We start from the raw sequence: 20745 nt of genomic DNA on the forward strand, positions 1-20745 counted from the left end.
CTCCAGATAGCAGGTCCCCGTGTCAGGTCACCTGTGGTGGGGACACGCATGGGGTCGGGGGAGGGACGCAGGGCCGAGGGAGGTGAGCGGGGCGGCCAGGGTCCCGCGGCTCCAGCATCCCGCACAGGGCTGCACCTACAGCGTGCGGGTCCGGTCCCGGGGTGATGGGGCTGCTTCCCCAGGAGTGGCCCCGTCCGCCCAGAGGTGGCAAGACGGCTGTCATGACAGGGCCACCCTGGGGGGACCGAGGGAGAGGGGAGCGCGGCTCCGGAGCCAGATCTGATGGCCCTTCCCCTACAGCCCTGCAGTGACTCAGGAATGACCCCTTCCTCAGGGCAGCTCCAGGCAAAAGCTTTCAGGGAGCAACAGGGCCCTTTCCACCGGGAGATAAAAACCGGGTGGCCACCCCCCCCCCCACAGTTGGCCCCCCCATGTGCGGCACCCCCACCCCCTGCCCCAGGGACCTCTGCTTTCATAAGTTTTCTGTTGCTGTCCCGCAGGATGCCAGCGTAAGGGGACAACACACATTGGTCTCGCGCAGCGCGGGTGGGGCAGGAGCCGGGCGCGGCCTGCCCGGGTCCTCTGCTCGGGGTGTCACCAGGCTGCGAACCCCGCGTTAGCCCGCCTCGTTCTCTCTGGAGGCTGTCGCCGGAAGACCCCATTTCCAGGCTCACTCTGGAAATTCTCTCCTTGCAGCTCGGGAATGCGAGCTGTGCTTTCGGCTGGCTTCGTGACCAGAGGCTGTCCCTGGCTCCCTGCCACGTGGGCCTCGTCAGCACAGCCTCAGACTATGGCCAGAGCCTGTCACCTCGGGGAGGGCCCGGTTCTGCTTGAAGGGCATTCGCCTGATTAGGTCAGGCTCACCCAGGACAATCTCCCTTTATTTTGTTTCATTTATTTTATCTTATTTTTAATGTTTATTCTTTTTGAGAGAGAGAGAGAGTGCGAGCAGGGGAGGGGCAGAGAGAGAGGGACACACAGAATCCGAAGCGGGCTCCAGGCTCCGAGCCGTCAGCACAGAGCCGGACGCGGGGCTCGAACCCAAGGAACGCGAGATCGTGACCTGAGCCGAAGTGAGATGCTGAGCCAACTGAGCCGCCCAGGCGCCCCGCGTTATTGTCCCATTTTAAAGGTGTGGAAACTGAGTCTCAGTGTCTTGCTCAGGGTCTCATGGTGGCTGAGAGGCAGGAGCCCTCCTGGCGTGTCACACAAGCCGCTGTTCCTCACCGGCCGGAGCACCTGGTTTTCCCTGAGCGTGTGCCTGGCTCCTCCCTGGAGTGCGGCCGCACGCGGGGTCTCTGAGGCAGCCCCTGGGGGCCCCGGGAGGGCGGGGGTGGGGCGGGGCAGGAGGGCTGCCCAGGGCACAGGCCTGAGCCGGCCGCTCAGGAGGGAACCACCACCGTCCCCCTCAACGCCGCCCCCCCCCCCCAACGCCGCCCCCCCCCCCCCCCCGGAGCTAACTGCCCAGAGTCCCGCAGCTCTGTGTCCCCATGTGTCATCATGGGAAACGTGAGCCCCACAAGTGGGTGAAGCAGCCCAGCCCTGCCTGCTGCCCTCCCCCTCCTCCCTCCCTGGTGCTGGAGGGGTCACCTGGGGGAGGGCCACCAGGCCAGGACCCCCAGCGTTAGGGCCAGAGGTCAGTGTTAGGCGTTCAGCCGACGGACTCGGACACAGGTCAGTGGGGGGACGCTGGGTCTCTGCGCGACCCATGGTCAGCGATGGGGGATGTCCAGGCTGTGGTACTTGGGGTTGCTGGTCTTTGTTTCCTTTTCCAGCTCCTTCCTTCCTCCCTCCCTCCCTCCCTCCCTCCTTCCTCCTCCCTCCCTCTCTCCTGCCTCCCTCCCTCCTCCCATCCCTCCTGCCCTCCCTCCCGCCCTCCCTCCCTCCTTCTTCCTTCCTCCCTCCCTCCCTCCTCCTTTCCTTTCTACTTAATCCCAGCAGAGTTAACACACGGTGTTATATTCGTTCCAGTTGCACAATACAGTGATTCAACAAGTTTATACACCACGCAGTGCTCAGTGCGACAGGCACGCTCTTAATCCCCGTTGCCTATGTCACGCTGTCACCTTCTTAGTTAAATGCCAGAGTCGTGAGTACAATGGTGCACGAGCCGCCCTGCGTCCTGGCACCCATCACCTTTAGGGTAAGAGGCAAGCTCCCTCCGTCCGTCCGTCCGTCCGTCCGTCTCTCCCCTTCCCCCACCCAGACCCACTCCTCTCCTTCCTTCTCCCTGGCTTCTCTCGTCCCCCAACGACTCATCTCGTTCTAGGACACCCACTGCTTCCGAGAAGACATCAGTGGCTGGGGGTGGGGGGTGGGGGGGGGGCGCGCGGGGAAGCCGAACGAGAAAATTGCGCGGGGAGACAGGAATTGATTGGTGCCTGCACAAGTGGGCGAAGTCAGTCCACGCTGATCGAACACCCGGGATGTGCAGCCTCTGTGCGAAGCCCGGGTGTGGGAGTGTTGCAGCGAGGGGGGGTGGGGGTGGGGGTGGGGCAGAAGGTTCCAGAAGCCCAAGCTGGCCAGCCAGGAACCTCACAGGAGGGGAGTGGGGGATGAATGGTCTGCGTCCCTGCCCCAACCGAGTGGCCCCACCCCTACTTGGGTTTCTGGGGAGGGAGAAGGGAGGGAGATTAATTCTCAGGTTCCGGGGTATCTCCCTCCCCTGTGCTCCTGGCTCCGCCACGTTTTTCTCTGTGACCTACGGGCTCGAGGTCAGAGGTCTGTCCCCCACACCCTTAGCCTCAGGGACAGGTGGGGAACAGGACAGCAGGGAGCCCGTAGTCGGTGGCCACAGACCACGGCAGAGAAGAGGAAAGGTATTTTGAGGTCACCTCATTTCTTTCTGTCAGTCACTTTGCTTTATTGCCTGGATCTTCAGCTGTAATTACTGGGAAACGCAAACCCGATGCCCACCAGATTTAATCAGGAGAGCTGACTTATAGATTGATACAACTTAATAGATTTATTAGGGGCTGTGCAGGCCCCATGGGGAGTAGGCCGAGTGAGGCCTGCCTGCCTGCTGTGTTCAGAGGGAGGAAAGAATGAAAGCCAGGAGGCGGGGGAGGGGGAGCCGGGGTGAGGGGAGAGAGAGGGAGAGATGCAGGAGGACCCGGGGACTGGGATGGAGGAGGGGGGGCTGGGGCAGGCAGAGAGGAAGGGGGCCCAAGGCTCTGGAACCGTCTGGCCCCGCTCACTGTTCAACTTTGCTGAGCTGCAAGGTGTTCATCTGTGAAATGGGCATAAGGAACGCCTCCCCTGCAGTGAGTGTGCGTGTGTGTGTGTGTGTGTGTGTGTGTGTGAAACAGCTGGGCGCGGCAGCCGCCGGGGGCCCATGTGGCCACGGAGCGCTTGAACTGGGGCCTGCGGTGGGGAACCAGATGGTAAATGGACTTGGGTCCAGGCGCCAGCGCGCAGGGGCTAGGAGTCCTCGGATCCTCAGAGAGTGCGCGTCCGCCCCGTTGCAGCAGATCGGAAAGGCCCCGGCTCTCCTGTCCTCTCGACGGCATCTGACGCTTTCCTTGGCGACCTGGTCCGCGGCCGCAGCCTTCCCAACCTTAGAAACACGGAAAACTCTTGTGTCCGAAGCAGGGCTCCCCAAGGGCAGCGCCAGCTCTGAGGGGCTGCTGGGGGGTCCCTGAAGGAGACGGCGGTCTCCTTCTCCCAGGCCTCGCTAAGCCTGTTGGACGGCCACCCCGGCCCGTCCCCGCCAGCTCAGCATCCTGCAGCGTGGATTAGCTTCTGCACCGGCACCTGTGCCTCTGAGCGTGCCTTCCTGCGAGCACTGGCTCTCCAGACGCTTCCGTAAACAGCTGGTGTCCAAATCTCGACAGCCGGGTCTGGTTACCGCTCCGTCGCCAGCGTTACTCTTTTGCTTACCCCATTCCGTGAGAACACAGGAGACCCGGAGGGACAGCGCCCCTCCGTCGGGACAGGGGCCCGCTCCAAGCCCAGCACAGCGCGTTGGCTCCAGGGGGGCAGTGCGGAGGGCAGACGTCCTTACGGGGCGGCGGGGGAGAAGTTGCCTCCACGGAGATAGCAGGGACGGGGGCCACCTGGTCCAAAGGCCTGAAATAACCCTCCTCTTCTAACTTGTGAGCTGAGGCCACACTCGGTCTCCCGGAAAGGGAAGGCCGGGTGTGGACGTGGACGTTCAGCCAACGGGCAAGTGGAGGCAGAGGGAGACGACGCGCTCTGACCGGGGTCGCACGGCTGGGTAGGGGTGGCGTGAGAGGGGGGCACAAGCCGCGCTGGGCTCTCTGTCTTTGAGCTCACGCTTCCCGGGAGTAGGTGCGTCTGGGAAAGACGACCGGAGGCCGTGTCCACGGAAGTCGGCACGGGGCGGGAAGAGTCCAAACACGTGGCTCCCGCAGGTCGAGATCCGTGACCTAGAAGGTTAATGATCAAGAAGCCCAGTCGCTGTCGTCGTCGCAGACAGAGGTCACTACTACAGCTGTGTGTCCAGCACGCCTCCCCACACCCCTGCTCTGGCTACGGTGCCACTGATTTCTCTGGGGGCCCTTCTACCCACTCCTTGAGGGCGGAGGGGGCTGTCGGTCCCAGAAAACCCCTCATCACGGGCCTGGCCACTTTTTGTACCCGGCCACAGTGACTGAGCCAAGAGCCCCTGGAAAGAGACGTTTCCTTCCTTCCTTCCAGAATCCGAAGCAGGCTCCGGGCTCCGAGCTGTCCGCCCAGAGCCCGACGCGGGGCTCGAACCCACGAACCAGGAGATCGTGTCCCGAGCCGAAGTCGGACGCTCAACCCGCCCCGAGAGACCTCTCTCTCTGCTGGGCTTGTTTGGGAAGATGTGAGTCTGGGGCATTCGGAGGCCATCTTCCTCACCGCATGGGGAGACCCAGTCGGCCGAATGAAGCCACACAGAGTGGAGATCGTTTGAGAGAGACACAGAAAGCGACAGAGAGAGAGGCATTCGTCCATTAGGTAACTTATTGATGCGACCCGGGGCTTCTCCGGGCCTCCCGGCCACACGAGCATATTGTGGCAGCTAGGGTTCAACTAGAGAAGCAGAACTAGCAGAATCATGTAGATTAGACAGACAGACAGACGACAGAGGGATGGATTTGTCAACATAGGGGCCGGCTGAGCAAATCTGAGGCCAGACCCTCAGGGTGGGAAGTTCACAAGCAGGCTGGAACCCAATGGCAAGGTCAAAGCTAGGTGTCCACAGGCTGCAGTGAGAAAGGAAGACCCAGGGGGAAGGGAGGAGCTGGGCGGCTCAGAGTCTCCCTCAGAGAAGGCCTGTGCCCGCCCTTGACGCCTGATTAAGTCAGGCCCACCCAGGGCAACCTGCCAGTGACTAACTTAAAGTCAACCGACTAGGGGTTTTAACACACCTGCAGAACTCCCTTGCTGCAGCACCTACATTATTCGTATTTGATTGAACGCCTTGGGGAGGGTGCATGGAATGGCCACCCCCCCCCCATCCTCCAGCCCTTTGCAGAGATCGTCACTTGTAGCCCACCCCGAATGGAAGCGGTTCTGGGGACTGTAGTTCGGCCTCGCCATCGTATCCATAAACTTTTTTTTTCTTTTTTTCTTTTTGTATCCTGAAAGGTAAATTGGGGTTGGCTTTCTACCACTTGGGATGAAAAAAAGCTCCTCATTCCGTTGCTGTGTCTCACGTGCCTTGCGTATGTTCTCTGCTTAATCCTCACTCCGGCGCGGAGGAGACGGGGATTATTTCTAATTTCGGAGACCGAGGCTCAGCAGGGTTAAGAAGTCATTCAGAGACACAGAGCTCCAACAAGGTCTCTCTACTGCCAATGCCACGATGCTCGTCTTTGCCCAAGGGGCCACCCCAGTGGCGTATGAATTTCTTGTGCAGTTTGGAAGCTGATCTCAGCAAAATAATTTTGTTTTTCAGCTAAAGAGAGTTCCAAAGCGGAGGTACTTTATTCCACTGACAGAACAAGGCCAAACAACGTTTTTAAGTGTACTTTAAAGCTTTTTTAAAAAAGTTTATTTAGTTTGAGAGAGAGAGAGAGAGGGAGCAGAAGTGGGGAAGGGGCAGAGAGAGAGAGAGAGAGAGAGAGAATCCTAAGCAGGATCTGAGCTGTCAGCACAGAGCCTGATGCAGGGGTCGAACTCATGGACCATGAGATCGTGACCTGAGCTGAAGTGGGACTCTTAACTGACTGAGCCGCCCAGGCACCTCTTTTATTTTGTTTTGTTTTATTTTATAGTTTATTTTATTTTTCATATTTTTATCTTCGTGACCCAGTGCCCAGCCTGGGTATGTTGTTCTTTGGCCGATGTAACCGTTTGAGACGTTTGCCCTGTTGTGTGGACATAGTAGAAACCCCTCGCGGGAACGACGGAGAAAAGAGAGAAAGCCCACAGGAACAGTATCAGGACCGAAACAGGAGACATCATTACGGATTTTACAGACACGAAAGAGACAAGAGGGTATTATAAATAATTGTACGCCGACACGTTCAATAATGTGGATGAAAATGGACACGGTGGGAGAGACTTTTGCCCTGAGACTCCGGCGAGCCTCCTCTCCCTCCGCTGTAAATGATAACTCCTTAAGTATTATATGGAATAAGGTGGATATTTTACAGCTAGACAAAACATCCTGCAGGCGCTTTTGGGGTCTTACCAACCCCCTCCACGCATTTGACACTGCTTAAAGATCTGGCCTCCATGAGACACTCTTAGGGTTTGTCCTTTTAAACTTCCTTCTCCCCCCCCCTTCTTTCCTTCCGCCTCATTCCATGGTGCTAGGGACCCTCTGGTCCCCCAAACCACATCTCATGATGGTGGTTTTAGAGCCGGGGGCCCAAGTTCTCGGACATTGCTGCACTGAGAGGTGGGCTGTCCCCTAAGCAGGTTTGTGACTGCTTTGCCAACAGGGTCCGCATAAATGACACCGGGTGACAGCTGAGGTCAGAGCAGAAAGTCCACGCAGCCTCTACTGGCCCTGCTCATGCTCTGGTTGGGGGCCCCTCTGGGCGGGGTTTCCTCTTGGAGGCCAGCCGCCATATTGTGACAAGTCCGAGTCACGTGGTCAGGCCACGTGTAGGCACCCTGGGCGCATGGTCCCGGTTGAGCCAGCGCTCAAGTTATCCCAGTCCAGGTACCGGATGGGAGAATCATTTTGGAAGTGAGTCCTCGACCCCAGCTGCTCTGGCCGCCACCACCTGCGTCTTCTAAGCTGAGGCTCCAGATGTTTCCAGACCCACAGAATTTGTGATCATTACAAAATGGTTGGGTCAGGCCCCGAAATTCTGGGGTAGTTTGTCACATAGTAATAGTAAACGGAACACTCACGCCAGGCCACACCCCTGCTTAGAATGTTCCCTGTGATTCCACATTGCCACCAGGGTAAAGCCCGAATTCCTTTGCCCTTCCTTCCTGGGTTCCCGCCCACCACCAGAGCCAGCTCCTACCCCTCACGCCTGAGACGGGGTCCCAAACACACTGTAATCCCCGGAACGTTCCCTGCTTTTCTTGACTTCCATGCTTCATCCGAGCTGTTGCTCCGTCTGGATATCTTTCGGACATCCAGATATTAAGTGAATCCTCGGGCACATTGGGGGATGTAAATCCACTTTCTTCCCTGAAATCCCACCCCCCCCCACCCCCCGCCAGGAATAATAGTGTTTGCACGGCCCTAAAACAGTTCGAAAGAATATTCAAATAACGTGGGTTATCCCCTAGGTTTCTGAGTAAAATAACTCATCCATTCGGATTCTGGAGCCACACTGCCCGCATTCCAATCCCAGCTCTATTACTTACTAGCGGGTGACTTTTGTGCAAGATACTCCACTTCTCTGTGCCCCCTTTCCCCATCTGTAAACTAGGGCCTAAAGAATACTTACCCCACAGAGTCACGGAGCAGGGGATTAAATGAATTAAAATGGGTAAGGTGCTTAGTACAGTGCCTGGCAGAGAGTATTTGGATAAAGAAGTGTTTCTTTAAAATAAAACACAGGGGCACCTGGGTGGCTCAGTTGCTGAGCGTCTGAGTTCGGCTCAGGTCACGGTCTCGTGGTTCATGAGTTCGAGCCCCGTATTGGGCTCACTACCGTCAGTGTGGAGTCTGCTTCGGATGTTCCGTCCCCCTCTCTCTGCCCCTCCCCTGCTTGCATTCTCTCACAAATAAGTACACATTAAAAAAAGAATAAAAAACATGACACATCTCCTGAAAGCAGCTGGCTAAAGCCATTGCTGGCTCTGGCCGGTAGCAGCTTCTGGGGCAGGCCCACGTTTGCTCAGCACCCTCAGCCCTGGCTTCTGTCACTGTCTGACTCTATCACCCTGACTCAGTTTATCTATCAGACCCATGATGCGAGAGCCTGGGCTTTACTCCTTCCTCTCTCCCCAGAACCTGAGTCTTCTGAGACCTCCAAGAAACGTGTGTCGAACCCGGCTTTGATGTTACAATCGCACTAACTCAAGCCCAGAAAAGGCTCATGTGAGTTCTTCTCAGCCACACAGGTAATTAGCGGCTAAGAAGAGACTGAAACGCTCAGTCTTGTTCTTTCTGACTGCCAGGTCCGAGCTAGTTACTGTGTGTGTGTGTGTGTGTGTGTGTGTGTGTGTGTGTGCGCGTGTGTGTGTGTGTGTGTGCGCACGAGTCTGTGTCCACGGTATCACCACTACCCCCTGCTGAGCATCTGCCTTTAAATTTTATGAAGATCCGCAAAAAGTACCCTATGGTCTTACAGCATCCTCCCTCTGACCCCTGGGCTGTTTTAGGGTCATGCAAACAACTATTATTCCTGAAGACGGAGAACTTGCCTTTTCCCGATTATTCGGACAGTTCGCCGCATTGAAAAAGAGGCGGATGCTTTTGTCCGTTCCTTTTTTCCAGGTGTGGAGGTGAGGACGGCATTTTTCCAAAAAAAATCAAAACCAAAACCAAACCAACCCCCCCCCCCCCCCCCAACTCCGTAGGGAGCCTCATGCCGAGGCTTGGACCCTGAGGCCGAACCTTCTCCTCGCTTCCACCAACTGCCATACTGTCAACACCAGACGGCGCTGTGCCCTCGCTGGCTTTTTAACCACCACGTCGAGCGCGCACAAGGCCAAGTCTTCCTCCCGGACGACGGTCCAGGGGTTGGATCCCAACATCCCCGCTTCCCGGCAGCAGGTGCAGGCCTTCCGCATCTGAGTGCGAGGGCGTGCGCACGTGCGTGCAGGGGAGGGTCCCATCTTAAGCAGTCTTGAACCTGTTTGAAAAGCGGTCTCCTGCCTGCAGCCCTATTACCGACCGGAACCAAATCCAGGAGAATCGGAAGGAGTTGTTGGCCTACTAGGCACCAGGCGCCGTGCGTCCCCGGCCCCCCACCTGCGCCGCGTCGTGTGCATCCTCCAGATTAAAGGACCCAACTCCCGGCTTTCGCGGCAGGGCCCGCCGAGCACACCGGCCCCCTTGGCGGTGTCCCGGGGCCGAGGCTCGCGTCGGCTCGGCTGTCGGGGGTGCGGGGGGTGCGGGGGGCGCCGGGGGGTCCATCCCTCCCGGGGAGGGGGCGGACCAGCGGCTCCCTCCGCCCCCACCCGTAAGTGGCATTTCTCCGCGGGGGAGGGGGAGAGGGAGGGGCGTCGGAGCGCGGCCGCCGCGTGTGGCGCCGCCCCCTCCGCCCCGCGCCGGGGTGTGGGCGCGGCGCAGCGCCGGCCGCGTGGGGACGCGGGAGTGCGGGCTTCTGGGCGAGCCGCGCGGCGCGGGAGCACGCTGGCCGCCTGAGCTCGGCGCGGAGCCCGGGGCCCGGAGCCGCCGCCACCCGCCCCTGGGCGCGCCCCGCCATGGAGCCCTCGCACAAAGACGCCGAGACGGCGGCGGCGGCGGCGGCGGCGGCGGACCCCCGCGCGGCGTCCTCGTCCAGCGGGGTGGTGGTGCAGGTCCGCGAGAAGAAGGGCCCCCTGCGCGCCGCCATCCCCTACATGCCCTTCCCCGTGGCCGTCATCTGCCTCTTCCTCAACACCTTCGTGCCGGGACTGGGTAAGACGCGGCGGCCGCGGCCCTGGCGCCCCCGGGTCGCGCCGCGGAGGGCACGGGGTCACCCCCGGGGGGCGCCCCCGCGCGCCGGCCCCCGCGCTCCCGGCGCCCCCTGGCAGGTGGCCGCGGCGCGTGGGGTGGGCGCCCCGGGGGAGGCGCCGCGCGGCAACCCCCCCCCAACCCGCCCTGCGCCTCCCCCCACCTGTAAGCGCCGGGGGTCCGGCCCCGAGAGCCCGAACTTGTCCCGGAGAGCGGGGGCCGGCGGGCGGAGGCGCGGAAAGGCTCCCCCGGCTCCGAAGAGGCGCCGCTCCAGATGCCCCGAGACCCTCTGCCCCTGCTCGCCGCCGCGCGCGCCCTCCCGCGAGCCCCTTCCTTGGAGGGGCGCAGGGCCTGGCGTGGGGGGCGGGGGGAGCGCGGCGGCGACAGACCGCGGCGGAGCGGGGGAAAAGGGACACCCCGCGAGCCCGCCTGCCTTCGTGGGGTGCGGACCGTGCGGGGGCGCGCGTCCTCCGCCTCCTTCCCGGGTGCCCTCGGTTCCGCCAGCGCCCGTTAGCTCCCGGGGGTTGGGGGGACCATCTCGCTAGTTCCAGCGCTCCCGTCCGGCCGGAGGGGACCCCGTGGCTCCTTCCAGGCCCTTCTGTTCCTGACGGAGTGGGGAGCGCGCCGGGGCAATTCGGTGTCGGACCCTGGCTGCCCGCGGGGGCCCTGAGTTTCCCAGGGTCCCAAATTTTAAAACAAAGTCCCTTCCTAGAGGTAGGGGTGCCGAAGGGTGCGTAGCAGGAGGGAATGAGAAGTTTCCCCACCCTGCGTCTCCTTACCCCACCCCAATCTGCCCTCCCCCAATCCCCAGCTTGCCTGCCTGGGACCCCCTCCCGTCCCCCAAATGCCAGTGGGACTGGAGCGACAGGCGCCTCTGAGCCCTCCCCAGGAGCGAGCCGGCTGCCAGCGTATAAGGCTCCAAGTTCCCAAAGAGGTCAGCTGGAAGTGCTTTTCTGTTTTACTTTGGCCTTTCTCACGGCCTCGGGCTCAGCGCGCTCAGCCCGGCCGGAGGCCGTGGCGGTGATAGCCAAGGTCACACCCACCCACCCACTCGGGTCGGATTCACATTCCCTTTCGCCCCTACTGGCGCTTCTGCGCTGGGCGGCCGCCCGGCCTGGGTCGTGGAGCTGTCCGAGCAGGCGGTTAGGGGTCCCCTCCGCGGCACCTCCAGCAGCCTGCACCGCCCTGCCCCGGGGTGGAGTGGGGGGTCATCAGGCCGGCTCTCTGCAAGTGTAGACTCCGGGAGGAAGGCTGGCCGATGTGAATTGCGTTGGAGATTCCCACCTGCTGGAGTACAGAGCACCGCCCAGCCATCTCTCCAGGATGTGAAGATCGTGTGTCTTCACTTTTTCCTTGTGGTGAAGTCAGTATCACCTGATATGGTCCTTTGAGGAAACCGATGCGTGTGGCCGGGTAGGAGATGCTGTACCAGGCTGGGGCTGGCTGAGGGGATCACCTCCAGGAGGGGCAGCTGCCCACCAGGGCACCTGCAGGCCTCTCCGGGTCTCACCTCCCCAGGTACCTTTCCCACCCGGTCCTGCCTGCCGCTCCTCCTGGGCCCCTGCTCTCCTGCCCGCGGGGTCCAGTTCTTCACGCTTCCCTTTGTTAGATCCGAATCCCACGGGATTTTTGTAAGGAACCTTCCTGGGAAGGCAGGAGAGAATAAAGAGAAAAATAAGCGAACCGCCAAAGGGCTAAAACCGGTGAGCCGAGGGGGTGCAGATGTCTGAATTGTCAGCAACTGAATCCGGGCATTTTTTTTTTTTTTCCGTTTCGTTTGGGTTGCCTTGTGTAGTTCACTGGGCGCACAGCCCCCGCCCTTCTCCGTGCCGTGGGAGGGGTTCCTGATCCTGGGTGGTGTTTCTCCTCTGTTAGTCGGGGATGCCTGTCACTCTGGGTCCTTGAGAGGATCGAATTAAATGATAGAAAGCCCCGGGGTGGGGTGCAGGGGTGGTGCTCCGGGGGTGGTGGGTTCCTCTTGCCCTTGGCCCTTCTGCAGAGCCGAGCCCTGCCCCCACCTCTGGATGTGTGGGGGTGCTCTTTGGGGCCTTTGAGTCCTGTGGCTCTCTCTGCTCCCCTCGACCCGCAGGGGAGCCCCGATAGCAGAGCAGTCCCGGTGAAACTTACAGGTGGTTTTGTTCTGTCCTCCATGACTGGTGTCGGTGGTCCCGGCGCCTGGAAATCCTCTCCTTGGCCGAGACCCTCTTCTCCAGGTCCTTCTGGCTCATCTGAGTATTTGTGAATATTAACTGAATATTTATGTCTGGCTCTGCCCTTTTGTGACACGCGGCCTGTTTCAGTCCACGTGCAGTTAGTTGATTCTTCCTGTGTGGAAGTGGTGGACTCTTTGGAAACCGGTCAGACCGTTGGCCCAAAGATCTTTTCTTTTTTTCTGGAAATGCCTTTCTCTGCAAGTCCTCTCTTCATTTGCAAATCGAATGAGAGAGCAAGTGGGGGGCTGAATGAGGCCATGTTTTTCCTCTAATGCAGGTGTCTCCGGCTCACCCAGTGTGCAGGGTCTGCGTGAGATGCCGAGTCCTTATAATCCCCGGGCCTCCTCGATGCAGGTGTCCATGCTGTTAGGATGTCAGAGGGATGCTTCCTCCCCTGGGGAAAGGAAGGGAAGGAGCAGTGATCTGTGATCACTCTGACTCCTCACGGGAACAAAACGAAACGAATTTTAAAAATGGACGTGATGGTGGGGCGCCCAGGGGGCTCAGTCGGTTAAGTGTCCGACTTCAGCCCAGGTCATGATCTCATGGTCCGTGAGTTCGAGCCCCGCGTCGTTGGGCTCTGGGCTGACAGCTTACAGCCTGGAGCCTGCTTCCGATTCTGTGTCTCCCTCTCTCTGCCCCTCCCCTGCTCGCACTCCGTTTCTCTCTCTCAAAAATAAATAAACGTTAAAAAGAAATTTAAAAACGGATGGTGGTAAAGAGAGTGCCTCCCGGCAGGCCCCCCCCCCCCCATGTCCCCCTGTCCCGTTCGGTGAAGTGCTACTCATCAAGACCATCGTGGGCAACTTCACGGTCCCAAAAGTAGGGCATTTTTAAGTTTCTATACAATTATTCATATGTGTCGTGAAAGTTCCTTGTTAGGACCCAGCATGGACAGAGGGTTTGTCTGTTGGTCAGGGGCGACATCACACTTTCGTATTTGAAGATTTTATGTGTCTCGATTGACTTGGTGAGACGAAAACGTTGGTTACAGGGGAGTGGTGGGGAGGAGAGCCTCTACTGACGGTTAGCCATTCTGTCAGAATCCTGTTGGCCATCCATCTGCGGTTGGACATTCAGAAATATTTCATCTCTCTCTAATACCCTGCCTAACTCTTTGACACTCAGCTGAAGCCTTGCTTCCCTAATAAGAGCACCGCAGGCCGGCTCCGCTTCTGTCTTAATTCCCCGTAGCCCTGAGGCTCAAACCGAGGACGAATATTGCCCTCTCTTGTGGCGTCTTTTGTGCTGTTGGCTTTTTGTTGCTGTTTTGAGAGTTTACTTTTTGCCACTCTAAACGTAAGTTCCTTGAAAGCAGCAACCATTTTAAATTTCTCCTTGATATTTGTGCTAATTATGCTATGAATATGCTATGCGATTTATGAATGAATATGGACTTAGAAGCATACTCCTGGAATAGGGACTAGAGATCATCCGGTCCGATGCCTTTATTTTATATTTAAGTGTGGCAGTCCTGAGGATTCAAGAACCAAGGAAGTTTACATCCTATTCGGCCTTCTTAAGGAAGTTATTTGAGTACGTATTTCAGCAAAACCAGAGAGTAAACCAAGAGAGAAGATATGAGATCCAGGAAACAATGGATCCAATTCAGGGCAGCCATGAACATCCACCGGAGGAAAAATTGTTCAGCGGGTCTGAGAGCAGTCAGTCTTCTTTAGAGGGGGAGGATGAAGGCGCCGGGGAAGAGTTTTCTGAGGATGAGGTGAGAAGGGGACGTTCCATAGAGTTAAGAGTGTTATCGGGACTGCCAGAAATAAAAGCTTTGTTAAAAAACAGAAAGCAATCAGTAACTGCAGTAAAGACAAAAAGCTGCGCAAAAGCGTCAGGACCCAAAAATGAAGCAGCCTGCCCAGTTAGATCAGGAGGTCAGCAGGCTTCGAAAAAGAAGAAGAAAAATATTCCACACGATAAATGGAGTGAGACAGAATTTGGAGGGGAGTGGGGATACAGTGCAGCACACGTTTCCTCTACCAACAATAGAAAAAAGAGACGTAATCAGCGACTTCAGAAAAACCAAACGTTTTTCTTTTTTTTTTTTTTAATTTTTTTTTTCAACGTTTATTTATTTTTGGGACAGAGAGAGACAGAGCATGAACAGGGGAGGGGCAGAGAGAGAGGGAGACACAGAATCGGAAACAGGCTCCAGGCTCCGAGCCATCAGCCCAGAGCCTGACGCGGGGCTCGAACTCACAGACTGCGAGATCGTGACCTGGCTGAAGCCGGACGCCCAACCGACTGCGCCACCCAGGCGCCCTCCAAACGTTTTTCATGAAAGGCATAACTCGGATAGGAAACAAATCAAAATGTGGCCTGATACTGAGCAGATGGTGAAATATAAGAAAGGCTCTTTTAAGTGCGTAGGGCCTGGCTCATTGGAACAGTGGCCCACACTATGGGCTCTCAGCTCCTCTTTGACTCTGCAGCAAAGAACACTTGCTTAGTCATAATAATATACATGCTGCTCGGTAGTTTTCAACTCTTCAACGCAACCACAGACAAAGCCCCGAAGACTGCTTAATAACAGCTATAACGGAAGATGTAAAGATGTTCCATCCGGGCGACGTAAAATGAAAACCATAGCTCGTAGAACTTGGCAAGTGGATTCTGGTAGATTAAATTATCGTTCCCGATTCTTCAGTGTCCTCCCTGAAAGAGGATGCCCACCTGATGCCATATGGCTTGCCATGCTTCCTGTGGGAGGGGAGTACTTCCTTCCCTGCCCACTGATAACGGGCTTGGCCGTGTGACTGGCTTCAGCCAGTTGAATGCGAGTGGCGGTGACCGAGCAGACACTTAGAGAGGCGTTGTGGATTTCTGGCATGGTTCTTCTCTTTCTCCCGTGAGAATGGCCGGTGGGGTCTGCTCGGCAGTCTGCCTCCCAGAATAAAGAGGACGTCAGAGGCCGGGCACCCCGTGTCGCTGAGGTTTTGTTGTCGTCGTTAAGCATTGGCGAGGGGGGTAGGGTGGAGGGTGTGAATGCCCTACTCCTGTAAAGCGAGATGCTGTCCGTAGTTGGCAGCCCGAGAAATAAAGGTTACCAAGGTGATCATAAAGGTTGCCAAGGTGATCAGTCGATGAACTGAGCTAGAGTTATAGGGACAGCGGGGCAGTAGTGATCTCCTGGGATAATTTTGGAGGGGACGGCAGGAAGACGAGGGGTGACGTCAGTAAGCTAATCCCACGTAGCCTAGCAGAAAGTCAAGGGCCAATGCTGATGAACTAGGAACAAACGATACCAGTACGCTCTGGAGATCAGGGAAACACCAGAAGAGTTCCCGCCCTTTTCTGACATCACCAAGGTTTCTGTGTCGACTGGCTCATTCCCAGTGGTGCGTGTACCTGCTGAAATCGTCCCCCGCCCTTTAAAACTAGCCTCTCTCGGTCCTGCGCCATTCCCCGCGCCACGGCCACGGCCCTCTCTCTCGGCTCCCGCAGGAAGTATGCGGGTTGGCGGTCACCCACCTCCCCTCGAACCCACTGGCCTCTGCCTCCATCACTCACCTGAATTGTGCTTGTCGGGATCGCCGGCACCTCCAGGTTGCTAAATCCAGCGGTCAGGTCTCTGTCTCCGTCTTCTGGAACGTTCGGTAGCGTTGGACGCCGTCCCCACTCCCTCCCCCTTGAAACACTATCTTCCCCCGGAACACCTCCCGTCCTGGTTTTCTCTGCACCTCACAGCTCCTTCTCTGTCTCCCGTGGTCGTCTCGGCAGCCTCCAAACTTGGGGGTCCCCGGGGCCCTTGAGGCTCTCAGTCTCCGCCTTCTCTTTGACCTTGTTCTTTTTCCCGCCTACGCTTGCTCCTTTGATGTTCCTGCTGTTTCCTGGCCTTCAGTTGCATCCTTAAAAAAAAAATTTTTTTTTAAGTTTATGTATTTATTTTGAGAGAGACAGAGAGAGCACAAGCAGGGGAGGGGCGGAGAGAGAGAGAATCCCAAGCAGGCCCCTCGCTGTCAGCACAGAGCCTGACACGGGGCTCCAACTCCCGAAACCCTGAGATCACGACCTGAGCCTAAATCAAGAGTCGGGGGCTGAACCGACGGAGCCCCCCCCCCCCAGGCGCCCCTCGATGACGTCCTTATAATAACAACTTCCAAAGCCAGATCTTGGTTTCAGAGCTCTCCCCGGATTCCAAGGTCTCGTACCCCACTGACTTCCTAACGTCTCTTCTCAGAAACCAAAAGGCATCGAGACGTAACCTCTCTAAAACCAACCCCTGCTGTTCCTCCCTGGACCTGCCTCTCCCTTCTTTCCCCCCACCCTCGCAGCAAATGGCATCCTTCCAGGAGCTCAGGCCAAAAACCCGGACTCATCCTTGACTTTGCTTTTTCTTGCACCCCACGCCCAATCTGCCAGGAAACGCTTCTGGCTCTGCTTTCAGAATCTCTTCGGCATCTGACCGCTTCCTACCATGCCGCTTCTGTCTCGCTGGCCCAAGCCCGTCTTCTCCCGGATGATCTCAGTGGCCCCATAAATGACCTGCTCACCTCTATTGATGTCCCTAGTGGTCCGCCCTCACCGTGACTGCCAGAGGGATCCTTTGAAAATAGGATGGAGTCAGGTCATGTCGTTTTTGAGCTGGAAACCCTCCAATCGCTCCGTGTCGCTCGGGGCAAAAGCCCAAGTTTTTGTCATAACCCACGAGGCCTTGGGCCCGAACTTTCCCAAAGAGATAGAACATGGGCCACAGGTATAACCTAAGATTTTCTAGGTACCTACGTTATTCAAGATAAAAACAGGAGGAATGGACTTTAATAGATATTTAACTCAATATGTCCAAAGTACTTATCATCCGATGCATATCAATAAAAATTATTGGGGCGCCCGGGTGGCTCAGTCGGTTGAGCACCGACTTCGGCTCAGGTCACGATCTCGCGGTTTGTGGGTCCGAGCCCCGTGTCGGGCTCTGTGCCGGCAGCTCGGAGCCCGGAGCCTGCTTTGGATTCTGTGTCTCCCTCTCTCTCTGCGCCTCCCCTGCTCTCTCTCGCTCTCTCTCTCAAAAATAAAAAATAAATAAAAATGATCAGTGGAAGGTTTTGTGTTTTTGTTTTGCGGGCTAAGTGTTCAAGACCTGGTGTGCGTCGCTCGCTTACGACACGTCGCAGTTTGAAGCGGCCCCGCCCCGGGGCTCACGGGCCACTGAGACACGGCCAGCGCATCTGTTTCCCACGGTCCTGCGGGTCATCGCCTCCTCTCTGTCTCGCTCACTCTGTTCCAGCCCCACCGGCCTCTTTGCCATTTCTTGAATATTTCAGAGGCATCTTCTCACCCTAGAGCTTTGACATTTGCTGTTCCTTCCGCCTGGCGTCCTCGTCCCACAGAGATCTATGTGGCTCGTTCATTCGCGTCCTGAGATCTCTGCTCCCGTGTCGCCAACACCGCGAGGCCGCGTATTGGTGTGGCGGGGCGGCCACGGCCAGCGCCACAGACCGGGCAGCTTGAGTGACAGGAATTTATCTTTCTCACAGTTCCGGAGGCTGGCGTGAGGGGCTGGGGGTGAGGACTTCAACCTGGGGACTTTGAGGGTATGCAGTTCAGCTCAGACACCTTCCCAGAGGATGTTACTTGGGACTGCAGCTCCTCCCCACCTCCCCACACCCCTACCTTTCCCTACTCCGCTTTCCTAAGGAGCACTATTTTTTCCTACCGTCTGTCTCCTGGAGGAGGGCAGGGTTTGTTGTTTGTTTGGTTTTGGTTCTGGTCTGCTTTGTTCATTGCTGTAACCCTGCACCCTGGAACAGAGCCTGGTTTATGACAGAGGCTCCACAGACAGAAGCTGGATGGATGATGGGTTGGGGGAGGGGGTGGATATGCTAAAACCAGAAATAGAAGTGATTGCCTTTTGCGGCACCCAGGGGGCTCCATCGGTCAAGCGTCCGGCTCTTGATTTCAGCTCAGGTCATGATCTCACAGTTGATGGGATCAAGCCCTGCGTCGGGCTCGGCACTGACCGCACGGAGCCTGCTTGGGATTCTGTCTCTCCCCCTCTCTGCCCCTCCCTGGCTCGTGATCTCTCCCGAAAGAAAAGAAGTGATTGCCCTTGGGAAGCTGGACGCGGAGCAGGAGAGGTGACGTAGGGGACAATTGCTTTCCCCTGAAAGCCCCTTTTTCCCTATTTGCTTTTTTGAAAAAACTATATACCTGTATTGCTTGCTTTTTTTCTTTAAGTTTATTTGTTTTGAGAGGCAGGGGGGGGGAGGGGCAGAGAAAGGAGGAGAGAGAGAGAGAGAGAGAAAATCCCAAGCAGGCACCGTGCTGTCAGTGCAGAGCCTGATGTGGGGCTTGAACCCACGAACCACGAGATCATAACCTGAGCCAAAATCGAGAGTCAGACGCTCAACCGACTGAGCCCCCACCAGATGCCCTACATGCTTTTTTTTTTTTTTTTTTTTTTTTAAGGATAAGAATCAACGCTATGGAAAGAGAAGGGACTTTTATACCCTGTCAATAGGAACGTAAATTGGGATATCTTTTCTGGAAGCCAGTTTGGCCCTTACGTATTAAGAGTCTTAAAACGTTCATGCCCTTTAATTCAGTAATTCCGCTTTCAGGAATTCATCCTAAGGAGACAACCAAAAACAGGGACAGAAAGTTATGCATAAAAATGTGCCACGAAGCATTATTTATAACCTTGAAAATCGTAAACAAACTCGGCACCTGGCTGGCTCAGGCAGTGGAGCGTGTGACTACTTGATCTTGGGATTGTGAGTTCGAGCCCCACGTTGGGCACAGAGATCACTTTTAAAAATGGTGTTGGGGCGCCTGGGTGGCCTAGTGCGTTGAGCGTCCGACTTCGGCTCAGGTCACGATCTCGCGGTCCGTGAGTTCGAGCCCCGCGTCGGGCTCTGGGCGGACGGCTCGGAGCCTGGAGCCCGCTTCCGATTCTGTGTCTCCCTCTCTCTCTGCCCCTCCCCCGCTTGCGCTCCCTCTCTCTCTCTCAAAAACAAAACATTAACAAAATTTAAGAAATGGCGTTATAAAGAAACCCAGTTGACAACAACGGAAGAAAGGTTAAATAAATCGCGGCTGTCTTTATGGTAGAATATTATATACCTATGAAAATAGCGTTTACAAAGTTTCTGATGATGTGACAGAAGGGGGAAAACATAGGTTGAAATTGTGCCATCAGTAGGGTCTCAAATCTTTGTTGTTTGCTTGATTCCAAGGTACCTCCTTTCCCCACGGTTGGGATGTTTCTAAACGGGAGGCTGATACCAAGAGACATGACCTTTTTCCTTTCTTCCCTAAAAAGCTGCCAGATTAGCGGCGTGTCCTATGGTCGACAGACTCTTAAAATCCAGCCGACGCAAGGTGGAACGTAGCTAGGTAAATAGACAGATGGGCAGAAAGAACCAGAAGATGGCACACTGAGATGGTAACAGGTGGCGAGAGCCTGGGGGATCATTTTTCTTCCTTATACTCTTCTGTATTTTCCAAATTTTCTAAAATGAACATAAAATGCATTACTTATTTTTTTTCAGGTTTATTCATTTTTGAGAGAGACAGAGCACAGGCGGGGTTCGGGCAGGGAGAGAGAGGGAGACACAGAATCTGAAGCAGGCTCCGGGCTGTCAGCCCAGAGCCCGACACAGGGCTCAAACCCACGAACCGTGAGATCATGACTCGAGCTGAAGTCAGACGCTCAGGCTCCCCTGTGTATTACTTTAAAAAAAAATTTTTTTTTAATGTTTATTTTTGAGACAGAGCATGAACGAGGGAGGGTCAGAGAGAGAGGGAGGCACAGAATCCGAAGCAGGCTCCAGGCTCTGAGCTATCAGCACAGAGCCCAATGCGGGGCTCGAACTCACGGACTGTGAGATCATGACCTGAGCCGAAGTGGGTCGCTTAACCGACTGAGCCACCCAGGCGCCCCTGTGTATTACTTTTCTAACTGGAGAAGCTGAATAAACATTGTCTTGAGCACCCCGTCACTCTCACGAGCTGTGTGACGTGCTCAGTGACTCTCCCGTGGGATGTGTCCCATTATGGGTTGGGTCAGGGGTGACTGGGTCCAGTTCAGTAACGCAGCTGGCCTCCCCATTTCTTCTGAGATGTTTCGAGGGCCCGAGCTGTTGGAAGCGATTGGTCAGCAGGGGATACGGAAGAAGTTTGTGTTTCAAAGAAGCGTGGCCCGAGTGCTGAGCAGGGGACAGTGACTTCCGAGAGCCCCCAGCAGCGTGTCACTTTCCGGGCATGCAGTATGCCCCTACTGTGTTTCAGGTCTGTACTGGAGCTGAGGAACCGAGTCAGAGAAGACAAGGCCCCACCCTCTAGGAGCTGGCTGGCTGTCGGGGAGGGGGGGCGGAGCAACGGGCGTGTGCGTTAATGGAAGAATGTTCTGGGACCAACTAATGCGGTGCACAGAGGTGAGGGAATGCGTGTCGGCAAAACTGGCCTCGGAAAACGAGCCATGGGCTGAACAGAATGACCCGGGGCAGGGGGGCACCTGGGTGGCACGGTCAGTTAAGCATCCAACTTCGGCTCAGGTCATGATCTCGCGGCTCGAGG

The 20745-nt window shown here is 56.7% G+C and overlaps 1 protein-coding gene across 2 annotated transcripts in view; it reads left to right on the forward strand.

The window, feature by feature from the left end:
• Window positions 1-9669: 9669 nt before the first annotated feature.
• The window catches only part of STUM (stum, mechanosensory transduction mediator homolog), a 60890-nt gene continuing 49814 nt past the window's right edge, over window positions 9670-20745 (forward strand). The window contains exon 1 of one of the 2 annotated variants that reach the window (XM_043569335.1): window positions 9670-9970. In XM_043569335.1, the coding sequence (XP_043425270.1) occupies window positions 9775-9970 (196 nt within the window). In that variant the 5' untranslated portion in view covers window positions 9670-9774. The remainder of the gene's footprint in view (window positions 9971-20745) is intronic. The other variant, XM_043569334.1, reaches the window with a different exon arrangement.

The sequence above is a fragment of the Prionailurus bengalensis genome, chromosome E4 (genome assembly GCF_016509475.1).
Source record: "Prionailurus bengalensis isolate Pbe53 chromosome E4, Fcat_Pben_1.1_paternal_pri, whole genome shotgun sequence".
Taxonomy (NCBI): Eukaryota; Metazoa; Chordata; class Mammalia; order Carnivora; family Felidae; genus Prionailurus; species Prionailurus bengalensis.